This window comes from Physeter macrocephalus, chromosome 12, assembly GCF_002837175.3.
Source record: "Physeter macrocephalus isolate SW-GA chromosome 12, ASM283717v5, whole genome shotgun sequence".
Classification (NCBI taxonomy): Eukaryota; Metazoa; Chordata; class Mammalia; order Artiodactyla; family Physeteridae; genus Physeter; species Physeter macrocephalus.
The window spans coordinates 55,740,147-55,754,936 of record NC_041225.1 but is presented as its reverse complement, the minus strand read 5'-3'; the positions used below and the strand labels follow the sequence as shown (position 1 = coordinate 55,754,936).

General features: G+C 43.3%; 1 protein-coding gene across 3 annotated transcripts in view; it reads right to left on the bottom strand.

Annotated features, from left to right (window-relative positions):
- The window catches only part of GALM (galactose mutarotase), an 88,877-nt gene that overhangs the window by 24,652 nt on the left and 49,435 nt on the right, over nt 1-14,790 (bottom strand). For all 3 annotated transcript variants that reach the window (XM_028496986.2, XM_007116325.3, XM_028496985.2), the window contains exon 4: nt 11,242-11,323. In XM_028496986.2, coding sequence (XP_028352787.1) covers nt 11,242-11,323 — 82 coding nt within the window. The remainder of the gene's footprint in view (nt 1-11,241; nt 11,324-14,790) is intronic.

Genomic DNA, 14,790 nt, shown 5'->3' with positions numbered 1-14,790 from the left:
AAAAAATGATACAAACGAACTTATTTACAAAATAGAAACAGACTCACAGACTTAGAGAAAGAACTTATGGTTACCGGGGGTGGGGGGGAAGAGGGTGGGGGAGGGATGGATTGGGAGTTTGGGACTGACATGAACACACTGATCTATTTAAAACAGATACCCAACAAGGACCTACTGTATAGCACAGGGAACTCTGCTCAATACTCTGCAATAACCTAAATGGGAAAAGAATTTGAAAAAGAATAGATACATGTATATGTATAACTGAATCACTCTGCTGTACACCTGAAACTAATACAACAGTTAATCAACTATACTCCAATATAACAATTAAAAAACAAAACAAAACCAAAAAAAGATGACTATCTTTATGTATAATAATACATAATGGGGCAACCATAAGTTATCATTACCTCAATAGGGAAAACAAGACCAGAAAATCCCTCTGTGGACCAAGATGATGTGACCAACTCACACAGAGTTTGACACAGAATTTCAGGGGCTGGGGACTTCCCTGGCAGTCCAGTGGTTAAGACGTTGCCTTCCAGTGCAGGGGGTGTGGGTTCAATCCCTGGTTGGGAGCTAAGATCCCAAACCATAAAACAGAAGCAATATTGTAACAAATTCAATAAAGACTTTTAAAAAATGGTCCACATCAAAAAAGTCTTAAAAAAAAAAAAAAGAATTTCAGGGGCTCATGAAACCCTTGAAGTCCTTTCATCATCTTCCTAGACATACAAGCATGGACCCTGGTTAAGAATATCTGGGTTAGAAGTTCCGTGTGGTCTTCGAATCATTGTTAGAAACTAACAGGACCTCAGAGTTCAACTAATGTAACCGTCATCTAAAAAGTCTTAAAAAAAAAAAAAGAATTTCAGGGGCTCATGAAACCCTTGAAGTCCTTTCATCATCTTCCTAGACATACAAGCATGGACCCTGGTTAAGAATATCTGGGTTAGAAGTTCCGTGTGGTCTTCGAATCATTGTTAGAAACTAACAGGACCTCAGAGTTCAACTAATGTAACCGTCATCTAATGAGATTTTACAGATTAGGTTATGAGGACCAAAGGGTTTTCATGGCTAACTTGAGAGCAAAGATGGTGGGTAGCAGAACTGAGACCTGCATCCAGGTTTGCTTAATTCCAGTTATTGCTTTAATACACGGTATTGCTTTAATACACTATGTTTAAAACAAATGTAAAGAAGAGAGAAGAGTGGAAAAAGACTGACAAGGGGTGGAGGGGGAAAGGAAGTAGTTGTTCATAGCATGTGCAGACTGGCTGCTACTTGGTTTCACTTTTCTGTTTATCATAGATTAGTTTTCTAGCTTCAAACCAAAGAGAATGGGCCTGAAGCTCCCTTCTAGCTTCCTACTTTGGATCTGTAACTAGTAAGTCCTGATAGAACATCTGAGGTAGACTTAATGGAGAGGAAGATAAGGGAGCCTGGGCACACTCTAAAAAGATTATGTCATTACGAAAACCCCAGAGCAACAAAGAATCCACTGTTTCCAGGAAGTGGGGGAAACATTTCTAAGGAGAAAGTATGAGCCTTGAAGAGAGTAGGGGTATATGCAGCAAGTAAGGGGTATCGAGTGGTCCCTGTGGGTGGGAGGGGGATGCTGAAACAGGGTGAGGTGTGAGTGAGGCACGCTGGGGGATGGGTCTGGGAGGCAGCTGGTGTCTGGCCTGGGAGCCATCTAAAAGTTTTTTTAAACTGGAGAGTATCAAAGTAAGATTTGCATTTTAGTTAGATATCTTTAGTAACCAGATGGAGGATAGATCTAAAGCGATTTTTTTTCCCCTAGTTAGAGAGCTGTTGTCCAGATTCATTTGTTCATTCACTGATCCCAAATTATGAAGCTCGTAATATAAACCTGGGCGCTGATCTAGAGAAGAAAAGACAACCTACGCTGGGACAGTGACGATGGAGATGGAGCCATATAATCAATGATACATATTGAAGAGACAGATTCAAGAAATATTAGTTGTTAAAAATCATCAGGAGCTAATGACTAACAATATGGGGATGGGTGCGGGGAGGGACTGAAAAGGAAAGAGGAAGCATATTGATGGATGGTTGAAACAAATTCAGAGGATTTTTAGGGCATACTCTGTATGATACCATAATGATGGATACATGTCATTATACATTTGTCCAAACTCAAAGAATATACCACACCAAGAGTGAACCCTAGGGACTTCCCTGGCGGTCCAGTGGTTAGGACTCTGCGCTTCCACTGCACCAGATGTGGGTTCGGTCCCCGGTCGGGGACCTAAGATCCTTCAAGCTGTGCAGCGCGGCCACCCCCACCCCAAAAAAGAGTGAAGCCTAATGAAAATTATGAACTTGGGGTGATAAAGACATGTCAATGTTGGGTTTTTGGGTTTTTTTTGTTTTTTTTTTGTTTTTTTTGTGGTATGTGGGCCTCCCTCTGTTGTGGCCTCTCCCGTTGCGGAGCACAGGCTCCGGACGCGCAGGCTCAGCGGCCATGGCTCACGGGCCCAGCAGCTCCGCGGCATGTGGGATCTTCCCAGACCGGGGCGCGAACCCGGTTCCCCTGCATCGGCAGAAGGACGCGCAACCACTGCGCCACCAGGGAAGCCCGGGTTTTTGGTTTTTAATAAATTTATTTATTTTATGTATTTATGTTTGGCTGCGTTGTGTCTTCGTTGCTGCACATGGGCTTTCTCTAGCTGCGGCAAGTGGGGGCTACTGTTCGTTGCGGTGCGCAGGCTTCTCATTGCGGTAGCTTCTCTTGCTGCGGAGCACAGGCTCTAGGCGCACAGGCTTCAGTAGCTGTGACACGTGGACTCAGTAGCTGTGGCTCGCTGGTCTAGTTGCCCTGCAGCATGTGGGATCTTCCCGGACCAGGGATTGAACGCATGTCCCCTGCATTGGCAGGCGGATTCTTAACCACTGCGCCACCAGGGAAGCCCCTCAGTGTAGGTTTATCGATTATAACAAATGCACGACCCTGGTGGTGGGTGTTGATAAGGGGGAGGCTGTCATGTGTGGGAATGAAGGTTATGGAAAATCTCTGTACCTTCTACTCAGTTTTTTCTGTGAGCCTAAAACTTCTCTAAAAAAAATCAAGTCTTATTACAAAAAATCAGCAGGACCTGAGGATGATATTGAGTAGGGTGGGGAGGTGGGATGAAAAGGAAAGAGGAAGCATATTGATGGAGGATTGAAACTAATATTATATCCACTATTTTAGAATTATATAAAGTCTAAAGGAGTTTTCTGTAAGAAGCTCTGCAAAGATTAAAACATGTAGATCAAAACAGTCTTCATTTGCACCATCTTTGAACTGGGAGACTACTTTTGAATTTGTTATTTCTCCAGGTCAGAGACTTAGACCTGCCCTAGGGAAGTAATTATAAAAGCAACTGAATTGTAGGTTGAACCCAGACAGGTTGAAATAAAATACAAATGTCTTGCTGAGCTTCTCTCCGCAGCCTCGTGGTAAGCCTTTCCTACCAGAATTCTAATTTTGTCAAAATGGGGTTGCTTTCATGTAATTTTAGTAGGACCTTTCAAAAATGGAGAGCAGCAAGAACTGCTCTCCACATGTGAACACAGATGGGCTGGGGGACAAAGTGGACTGGGTAAATTTTTATAAAAATAAAAGGTATCTCATCTCAAGGAAGAGAATAAGACGGGATTTTACTAATGCTACTTTAAGAGACAAAAGACCCAATCAAATCATTCATTTTTGCTGTCTTAATTACATATCTACTACGAGTAAAGAATAGCACAATTAAAAGGAAAAAAAAAAAGCTATGTGCTGTAAATGCCTATAAAGACACATGCTTAGTTTGCACTGTGCTATACACATCATAAAGTCTTGCTGGGCTGGTGGCCCAGATCGCCTCCAAGTCTCACAGTTCTGTAAGGCGAAAGGATGAAATGTAATATTTACAACCCTGGGAATGAATTAATCCCTGGAGAAACAGGGATTTTCTGTTTCTCACCTGCTCACATTCAGCTGGCTTAGTACCTGAGCAGGGTACCAGAGACCGGTTTCCTCCTGTTGCCACAGGGCAGGACACTAGACTCAGGCCTCGAAGCTAAATATCTGACATGTCAGCAGAGAGACCTGGCACTGGAGTGTTCTCTCTCTGTGGGACGTCCACCTGTCCTTCCTGGTAAATGGCTTCCAGGAGTTCCAACTCTGGGAAACTACAGGGAGAGTCCTGACAACAACATAAAAAACATACTCAAGGTGACCTGAAGATGCCCCAATAACAGAATATGTGCCCATCCTAAGTAGTAGCAAATGCTATAAGGGCTGCACATTTTTTTAAGTTGAGAAAAACAACTGCTCGGAAAAACCAAAACTACACTAACTGCTGACATGCAAACCCAGTTTTGACAGCTTAGCTGCAACTCTGCTCCTGGTCTACAGGTGAAGTGAACTCTCAGCCTTGCAGAGACCTTCCATTGGTGCAGGAGAGAGGTGCCTGTGAGCAAGGACCATGGCTCACATTTGCTGAGGCATTTCCAGTGGGCTTTGGGAAAAGGACAGCCTTTTACCAGAGCAGAGAAAGGGGAAGAATGAAGAAGCCACAGAGTACAGGCTGTTGTCTTCCAGGCTTTTTTGGCAGACAGGGCTGACGACATTTTATATGCTCCCCCGAAAAGTGTCAAGAGAAAGAAAGGCAGGAGTGAAACAGGTGCCCAAGGCTGCTGGAGGTCTGTGGCCCTGGCTTGGGTAGAGGTCTAAATGCAGCTATAAGTTTAAGACGAAGGGATCTCATCATATTGTTCTTGCTTTGGTTCCCTGAAACTCTATGTCAAGGTATCCCTTTCCTCTCTCTGTAATAATGACCAGTCAGTAAGCCTGTGATAAACAAAATGGAGGACAGGACTTCACCTCTCCCCTCAAACACACATGGGGGAAAGGTCCCTTTTCACCGAGTACCTCAGCCACAGTATTACAACTACTGTAAGATAAGAGGTGTCACTTTCTCATACAATGGGTTTTCCCACCACCTGAAAAATTATTTGCTGAGGGTTTGTAACCAAGGTAAAAACACCCCCAAAGTTTAGATCTGCATCAGCATTTCCCTTAAGAACTCAGGTCACAGCTTTCATGAAGGGCAAACGAAAAGGAGTTGAAAAACAAATGTAAGTATAAATTAACAGCCACAAAAGATGGAGACATGGCCTCTATCTTTGCCTTTTCAGGCTCCAGACGCGCAGGCTCAGCGGCCATGGCTCACGGGCCCAGCCGCTCGGCGGCATGTGGGATCTTCCCGGACCGGGGCACGAACCCGTGTCCCCTGCATCGGCAGGAGGACTCTCAACCACTGCACCACCAGGGAAGCCCTGTCTTTCTTTTTTGTTTTTCTCTTTTTAAATATAATTTGAACAAACTTGTTTTTTGTTTTCTTTGCAGAAATAAATTGAGAAGAAGGAGAAACGGGAAGGAAAACAGTGAGAGAAGCTGGGAGGCCACCTGTATAAACGGTGGCAAAAGAATGAGAACTAACAACTGTCCAAAGCTTTATTTATTTATTTAGTTTCTGGCTCCCTGTTTCTTGGCTATATGGTGATCTTGGCTATCTATATAGTCAAGACATTCATTTAGTTTTCTTTTTTTCTCTCTTTTCTGCCTTTCCCCCTCCCGCATCTAACCAGGTCTAGTTAAGAGCTTGAGTTTTAATACCAGACTACCTAGGTTTGAATTCCAGCTTTCCACAGCTCTTTAACTGAGTGGTCCTCAGTAAGTTACTTAAACTCCCTGTGCTACAGTTTCCACACCCGTTAAGTCAGAAAAATGAGCAGAACCTACCTTATAGGGTTGTGGTATGGATTATTTATAAAGTATCTCGGAAATACCAGCTATTATTATCATAAACCCTCACTTCATCTCACATATAAACAGTATCTTCCTTTCTCTCAATTCAAAACAACCTCAGTCTCTAGATACTGCATATCAATTCCCAGAACCCTTAACAAGTGTGGATGGTCTAACAGGTTTCTTGCAGCACGTCTCACGGAAGTGGGATTGGGGTTCAGTCCAGTCCAGTTCTGGCTGAATATTCGGTACACCTGTGAGTCTGCCCTGTGTGGACTGGCCTTGAACTCCAGGCCAGCCTAGGGTCATCCAGGGCCACCCCAGGGACTGCAGCCATATCAGAGCCTGGTGCAGATGTGACATGGCCCCAGCCAACTGCTTATTGGCCCATCCATTTTCTGCCACCAAAAGCATGCCCTGAATGCTTCAGAAGCCCAGCATTTCCCTGGGGACAGTCCTGCTGTCTCCTGCACTGCCCATTCTTGTTCATCTCCGTCGAAAACACATTTCTCCTCCTCACTGCCTGGCAAAACGCTACTTGCCCTTCCAAGTTTTATTTCATTCTCATCTCCTCTACCTGGGAGCCCCCAGGCAGTGCTTTCCTTCTGTACCAAGTCTCTTAGTTACATCAACTTTGACATGATCTTCCAGGTCAGTGGATAATATTCTGGCTGATTCCTCCACTAGACTATCAACTCCTGGTAAGCCCAGCTACACTGGGGAGGCATTTCTGAATGACCAAGTGACTTTGGACTCGTCTCAGTTAAGCCACTTGCTCGTGGGCTTTTGGTCAATGTTTAGAGTCAGATGAAATCTGAGCTCCTAGAGATTTCCTCTCTGCTGAAAGTGAGCCAGACATGTGAATTCTTACATCACTGAAGGGTACAGTAGAAGTTACTGCCCTTTTTGAGGAAGTTACAAAGGAATAATACAGTTATTTGTTTCTTAAGCATTTCTGAGAAAGGAGGAAGAAAAAACCCCCTATAATTTCAGTTTGTGTCATTGGGCAAACAGATATAATCTATGACGGACCAGTTAATGTATGGATATGTAAAAGATAATTACAAATTTTTCATGAGCTCTGAAGTTGTTGCAACTTATTTACTTCTGTAATAGAGTTCTAATGAATTTGAAGGGTGGTGGAGATAGCCGTAAAATGTTATACTAAGAGCCTTGTAGAATCACAGAATGTAAGAGTTACAAGTGACCCTGCAGACCAATTATTGGTTCTTAATCATGAGTGCATAATAAAATTTTCACTGGTCCACAGAAAACTGAGATTTGGATAATCATCTGTCACATTTCTTTAAAAAGTAAGAAAAATTGGGCTTCCCTGGTGGCGCAGTGGTTAAGAATCCGCCTGCCAATGAGGGAGGCACGGGTTTGAGTCCTGGTCCGGGAAGATCCCACATGCCGCGGAGCAACTAAGCCCGTGCGCCACAACTACTGAGCCTCCGCTCTAGAGCCCGCAAGCCACAACTACTGAGCCCATGTGCCATAACTACTGAAGCCTATGCGCCTAGGGCCCAGTGCTCCGCAACAAGACAAGCCACCGCAATGAGAAGTCCGCGCACTGCAACGAAGAGTAGCCCCCGCTCGCGGCAACTAGAGAAAGCCCATGCGCAGCGACAAAGACCCAACGCAGCCAAAAATAAAAATAAATTTAAAAAAAAAGTAAGAAAAATTCAATTTAAAGGGTCATTTTTTATTCTGAGATTAAATTTTCCCCACTTTTGTGGTGTTAATATATTCTTTCTTTTATGAAAAATGGTGATTATAAATGGTAGTTTCAGCTTTTTTAAAAAAATGTAGCCTATTTATCTCTGTTCCTTATTATTATCCCAATTGGTTAAATGTTTTTTAATTGAAATATAATATGCATATATTCCCAATTAATTTTAATAGCCCTGTATTTGTAATAGCTTTCTAGCTTGGCAAAATGAAAAGTTGGGTAACCCCAGATAAGTTTCCCAAACTGTTTTTTAAATAAAATTTATGGGTCTGATTTATGAAAATTTATGAACCCTGATTGAGTTCAACCCCCTATTTGCAGAAAAGGAAATAAGATTCTATAGAGGTTAAATGTTAAAGCATTATACACGCACCCAAGGTCCCCTAGCTAGTCAATAGCAAAGCCAAGACTAGAACCTGGGCTCTTGCCTCCCTGAAAGTCCAGAGATCTCACAGCCGACTCAACTTCACAGATGTTCAATATTAGTACAGAGTGTAGAATTTTTTTTTTTTTTTTTTTTTTTTTTTTTTGCGGTACGCGGGCCTCTCACTGCTGTGGCCTCTCCCGTCGCGGAGCACAGGCTCTAGACGTGCAGGCTCAGCAGCCATGGCTCACGGGCCCAGCCGCTCCGCGGCATGTGGGATCCTCCCGGACTGGGGCACGAACCTGCGTCCCCTGCATCGGCAGGCGGACTCTCAACCACTGCGCCACCAGGGAAGCCCCAGAGTGTAGAATTTGATCCTAAAGACACTTACAGTGCAGAACTGAGATGAACATGAGTTTTATGCACTCAATTAGATTGCATGTTAAGCTGTACTTTGCTTTGCCACAATTATCTCTTACAATCATGACAAATCATCTTTACCTGGTATGAGTTATGCATTTTTGTGATTTTCATCTGATCAAAACTCAGCAGGATAGCATAAAATTTTATAAATATACAGAAATAAATATGCCCTTATTTCATCACCTCCATTTATGAGCTACTTAGTTCATTTTCTTCCTTATCAGTCACAAAACAGGAGCTGCCACCATTTTTCCCTTGCAGTTCACATCACACAGTTCTAATGCAGTAATTCTGCATCTAGGACAAGATGGGCCAGCTTATTCACGTCCATCTATTGAACCATGTCAATATCAGAAGATAACACATTACCAAGACAAACATAAAAGCCCTTGAGTCAGAAAAACATTCAACACTGTGATGCCAAAAATTTTTAATCCATGTATCTTGATTCCTCATTATTATTCTAATTAGTTTTATAGTCACCTTGTTTATGGGAGTTTCTAATTCCTGCTGTTAACTGAAGTTGCTGTTCAGTACACAGGCTCACATTCTTTTTCCCCTTAAGAATTTTGAACTAGCAGCCATAAACACAGCCCTATTGTTTTAAAGATGCCGAAATAGAGACGCCCAAACAAAAGCCCTTACCTAAAGTAAGGCAGGTGCCCAGTAAACTTTAGTATCTTATTTGGATCCCTGGGTCTTTCTTTTTTTCCAATTTTGAAAATTTGAAATAATTTTAGACTTACAAAAATGTTGCAAAAATAATATATCTATGTGTACCCTTCACCCACCTTTCTCTGCCCTTTTTCTGCCTCATGATCCAGTCTAGGATCCCATGTTGCATTTAATTATTGTATCTCCTTAGTCTCCTCTGTGACTGCTCCTCAGTCTTTTTTTGTCCTTCACGATCTTGCTATCTTTGAAAAGTACTGGTCAATTATTTTGTAGACGATCCCTCAATTGGGTTCATGTCATGTCTTCTCCTGAATGGACTGAGGTTCTGCATTTTTGACAGAAAACCACACAAGTGATGTGCTTTTTTCAGTGCATCATATGAGGGGGATGTAATGTCAATAGTCTTCTTACTTGTGATGTAAACCAAGTAACTAACAAAGATGGTGCCCTTGTCTTCTAATTGCTCATATTCTATTATCTAAGCTCTTTATTGGAGCAGAGGTGACAACTAAGGTACTAGTACCCTTACACAGGGTGGGAACAGAAGGGACAGGTCTTCCTGACCTTTCACACGTAGCTACCATAGCAACGGGCTTCTGGAGGGCTGGCGCCCTAAACAGAAGGCTGAGAGAACAGACCACAGGACATAAGCCATCTGATAAAGGAGCTGTGAGGTAACACATCCGAGAAGTCAAGTCACTGTCAGACACAGGCAAGAGACCTAGATCAGGAAAGGGCAGCAGGAAGGTGGCCCTTCCTCCAGAAGGGGAACTGATACAGAAAGTGTTTGTGTCTTTCTAGATTTCTGTTCTTCCTTCCCTTCATCCTCTAATTTTGTTTACTTTAGTTTTCTTTGATGATGCCTTCTACATTCAGCTGATCTCTGATTTTAACAAAATCCCAGTAAGAATATGTATCTACTGCTTTGGGGATAATTATTACAAGTTAATTTCTATAAACTGCCACAAATAACAGCACCCCTGCCGCTCATCTTGTTGTCATCTATCTGTCCCCTGGAGCCAGATGGGGGTACACGTACAATCTAGTACAAAACTATACCCCTCAATCCTGGAGATAACACATGAACCAAGGTTCTTTCTTTCCTTTTTTAAATTGAGATATAATTCACATACCCTTTTAAAGTGCACAATTCATCAATGTTTAGTATATTTACAAGGTTGTGCAACCATCACCACTGTCTAATTCCAGAATCTTTCACCCCAAAAAGAAATCTAGTACCCATTGTCACTCCCCATTCTCCTCTGTTCCCAGCCCCTGGCAACTCACTAATCTACTCTCTATCTCTATGGATTTGCCTATAGAACCAAGGTACTTTTGATCCCAAATAAATAATAACCAAAATGATCTCAATCCAGTAAACCTAGGAGACAGAGACAAACACACACACACACACACACACACACACACACACACACACACACACACACGAAATTTGACTCTGCCAACACCTCGCCTTCCCTTTCGGTACGCAGAACTCCTCCTTCCACCCCATCCCCCTAACTGTGTCTCGGAGGTGATGTATCTGTATTTGTCCTCCTCAGGGTACAACCCATCCAACCTTTTCCTTTTCTGTCAAAAACCATGACATGTTCTATCAGTGTCCTGCATTTGTGAGGTAATGCTTAGGTAAATTTATCTCTGCTAAGATGCTAAGGAGTAACAGATTTACATTTTAATGGAGAACTTCTGGAGTCTATGGCTCAGCTAGGATGACCATCTGACCCAGTTTTGGGGGATTATCTCAGTTTATGCCTGTTGCCCTGGCAAAATTATTAATAGCATCCCCTTTCCCTCTCAAGAGTGTCCTGGTTTGGGTGTTTTAAGTATATGGTCACCCAACCATAACCAAAATAAATGACTAATCGTGGTAATTATGGGCATTGTGTCAGGCCAACAAGGGAAATATATTTAGAGAAATAAAGTTTTGGTTTTTTTTTTTTTTTTTTTTTTTTTTTGCGGTATGCGGGCCTCTCACTGTTGTGGCCTCTCCCGTTGCGGAGCACAGGCTCCGAACGCACAGGCTCAGCGGCCATGGCTCACGGGCCCAGCCGCTCCACGGCATGTGGGATCTTCCCGGACTGGGGCACGAACCCGTGTCTCCTGCATTGGCAGGCGGACTCTCAACCACTGCGCCACCAGGGAAGCCCAGAAATAAAGTTTTAATGTTTCTCACATTGCACCCCAGCTCTGCATTCCCATAAAAGGTTTAAATTCACCAACCTGTAGGAATCAGGGTTTCATCCACAGGCAAAAAAGCATCAGCTTCTATAGTGACTTCATGGTCATATATATTCGGGGAACCCTGGGAGAGAAAAAGTAGAGAAAGAAAAGAAGGTTTAATGCTCAGTCTTATTTTATATATTTGCTTTATAACTTCTCTTGCAGAAATGTTTTCAAGTATTGACGAAAACTTTAGAAATCCCATTTGACCTATGATGATGATTAATTCATTCATTTAAGTTAGGTAGATAGGGGCTCAAAAATAGCAGCCGATACATTTGGAAGAAACTTTCGAGTGTGACCCCAGCATGCATGTTCTTTTCTGAATGGAATTATGAAAGTGAAAAGTCAGAGAAACAACAGTGGTTTGAAAGGCTTTTGGATTTTTACTTATTAGCAGAGGGTTTTCTTCTACTGTCCTCGCATGCCAGGCAAACAAAAGAGCAAGGGTCAGTGACCTGTAACACACAGGTGCTGGACAGCCAAAGCATCACCTCTAGGCTCACTAGGGGTGGGCCATGTCACCCCTTCTCTGGCCTAGTTCCCACTCAGAGGACCCACTCCCTGCTCCATGGCAGAAGCCTGGAAGTCAGAACTGGGGTCCCATCTCCCCCGTAAAGATGCAGCCTGCCCTCCTGGCGGAGTCAAAGGCTGGTCCATGAAGCACTGGTCAGTGGTCAGAAAGGCCCGGGGTCTAGTTCTGGACTTCTTTCCTTCAGTATAAAATCGGGCTGATGTCCCCATTCTGTCCAGGGTTCTTGGAGAACAGTTCAGTAAGGATGTGTTGTGTTGCTTGCAAACTGGAAAATACACATACATGTTTCTAATAAAAAGGATTACATTTTAATAGCAGTATTTTAAAGCTTCACAGCAAAAGAAGTGGAAAGGAAACCAAGTGAGGGCTTTTGCTGAGTGAATGCTCAAAAATAAACGAAACCAGTAGTTTTCAGCTAGGGATGATTTTGCCCCACAGGGGTCTCGAGACATTGTTGATTGTCACAGCTGGGGGTGGTAATGCTACTGGGGAAGCAGTCGTGTGAAGAGGCCAGGGGTTCTGCCAAACAGCCTACCATGCTCAGGACAGCCTCCGCACCCCGGCAACAAGGAGTCATCTGGCCCCAAATGTCAACAGTGCCGAGGTTGAGAAACCCCGAGCTCAGCTAAATTGAAGGCTCTGAGGGGTTCCTGAGAAGTGAGCAGAGAGAGGCAGAGTGCTCTGGGTTAACGGAAAACATATTCTACTGTCAGAAGGCCTCAGCCACACAATCAAATGGAGTCGTCCAGAGGACAAAGGCCAAGATTTCAGAGGCTGTGAGAATCGATGTCTAAACATGACAGAAATTGGTTTATTTACACTACCAGGAGGCTCTGTTTCTAACGAACTGTGATTCTCTTGTACTGTCCCAGCGGTCAAGGGTAGGAGTTGGGTGGGAGACAAGGCTGGGGCAGAGGCTTCCCACACTATCTTAGCCACGTGTTTGGTCCCTGATCTGACCTGGGAAGGCAGGTCCAAAATGGGAGTGGCCTGAACCCCTGCCTAGAGCTGTTCCAGCCTAGAGGGATCTCTCTCCTGTGTGGCTCTCCCTACTGTCCCCTCATGCCTCAGGCTACTGCCAGTACCGAAGAGGCCCCTGGGACTGAGGGAAGCAGCTATGAGGGAATGAGAATTTGGGACTCTTTCTTTGGCTCTAATTGTTCAATGCTCAGTTCAAGGTTGAGTAGTATTCCATTGTATAAATATATCACAACTTATCTGTTCTCCTATTGATAGACTTTTGGTTTGTTTTGAGTTTTTTTATTATTATGAATAGAGCTTCTTAGGAATTTCCTTGTTCTCTTTGTTTTTTAGCAGTAGGGCAGGAAGAAAATGATTCAGTGTGAAAATCACACACCACTAAGTTGAGTCCAAGATGTTGGGAAGAAGCCTGGGAGGAGAAGGAAAGGAGCACTGACTAGGCACCCACTCTCTGAATTGTTGGGTCATTAAACAGCAGTAACATTCCTTCAGTAAAGGAAGCACGCTTTTCATTTTATGACTCTTCTGACCTGGAATAATGCAATGTCTACTCTGGTGGAATATTACTGTTGGATTCTTTTCCTTTTCAGGCTGATGAAAACTTGGCAAGGAATGCTGATTCACAAACAGAACTGAGGCCCATTTCTGAGTTCAGTGTTTGCTTTGGTTAACTTTGGCTACTACTATTTGTAACATTAACCATTTATAGAGCTCACTGCGGCTTGGATGGGGCTTTAAAGACCTTTTTGTGAATTGCCACTACCACTTCCTTACTTCAGCTCTTATCACCTCTAGCAGTATACAACAGACACTATCGGTTACTAGCCAAAAGCTATCTCAACTCCATTATCAGCACCCTCCCTTTCCCCTGGCAGAACACTGACTTGTTGATTTATCCTATGTGAGGATATGTTCAGGGAAAGGACCCCCACCCAGGCCCCAGAGAGCAAACTTTGATTTGTCTAAGCCAACCATGGTAGTCTAATTCCTTGCTGGTGACTGGGTTAAGCAGAGCTTAAGACACACTTCTGGCCAACAAAACGTGAGGAAAGTCTGCTGAGGAGCTTCTAGAAAAAGTTTTGCTTAATCTTAAAAATGGAACATTAGGGGGCTTCCCTGGTGGTGCAGTGGTTGAGAATCTGCCTGCTAATGCAGGGGACACCGGTTCGAGCCCTAGTCTGGGAGGATCCCACATGCCACGGAGCAACTAGGCCCATGAGCCACAACTACTGAGCCTGCGTGTCTGGAGCCTGTGCTCCGCAACAAGAGAGGCTGCGACAGTGAGAGGCCCGTGCACCACGATGAAGAGTGGCCCCTGCTTGCCACAACTAGAGAAAGCCCTTGCACAGAAACGAAGACCCAACACAGCAAAAATAAATAAATTAATTAATAAACTCCTACCCCCAATATCTTAAAAAAAAAAAAAAGGAACATTAGAGATATGAAAAAAAGAATAGTTCCTTTTTTTATCTCTGGATGTGACTATATGAAGAGGTGATTCATGGAGCTGTGGCAACCATCTTGTGACCATGAGGGGATAAGCTGGAAGACAAAAACCATAGCACTGAAGAAGCAGAATGGAATGATGGAAGAATTTGGGTCCTTGATGACATACCTACACAGTCATACCAAAACCAGAACTATTGCTTTTCATCTCAAATTGCCCCAGGCCTGCTTTCATAGCTCTTTAGATAAAGTTTCAGTTAAAAAAAAAAAAGTTCTCTCAGTTTTGTGTTAGATAAGAAAGGAACAGCCCAAAAAAAAAAAAAAAAAAACAACCAACCTGCAACCTACATACCTTTTCCATTCTTTGAAAAACACAGTGCTCTCCTTCCCCTAGTCCTCCAACACTCAAACTTAGAAGTGATGAGTCAAAGTTTGACCCCCAAGTAGGACAAAAATACTGCTTATTAAATTTAAAAAACAAACAAAAAGAAAATATATAAGATGAGCTGACTGTTGTAAATATCAAGTTTCGAGCTAGTTACCTGGGGAGGGTTTAAGACACACAATAATGCTTTTCCGGGTGGGGC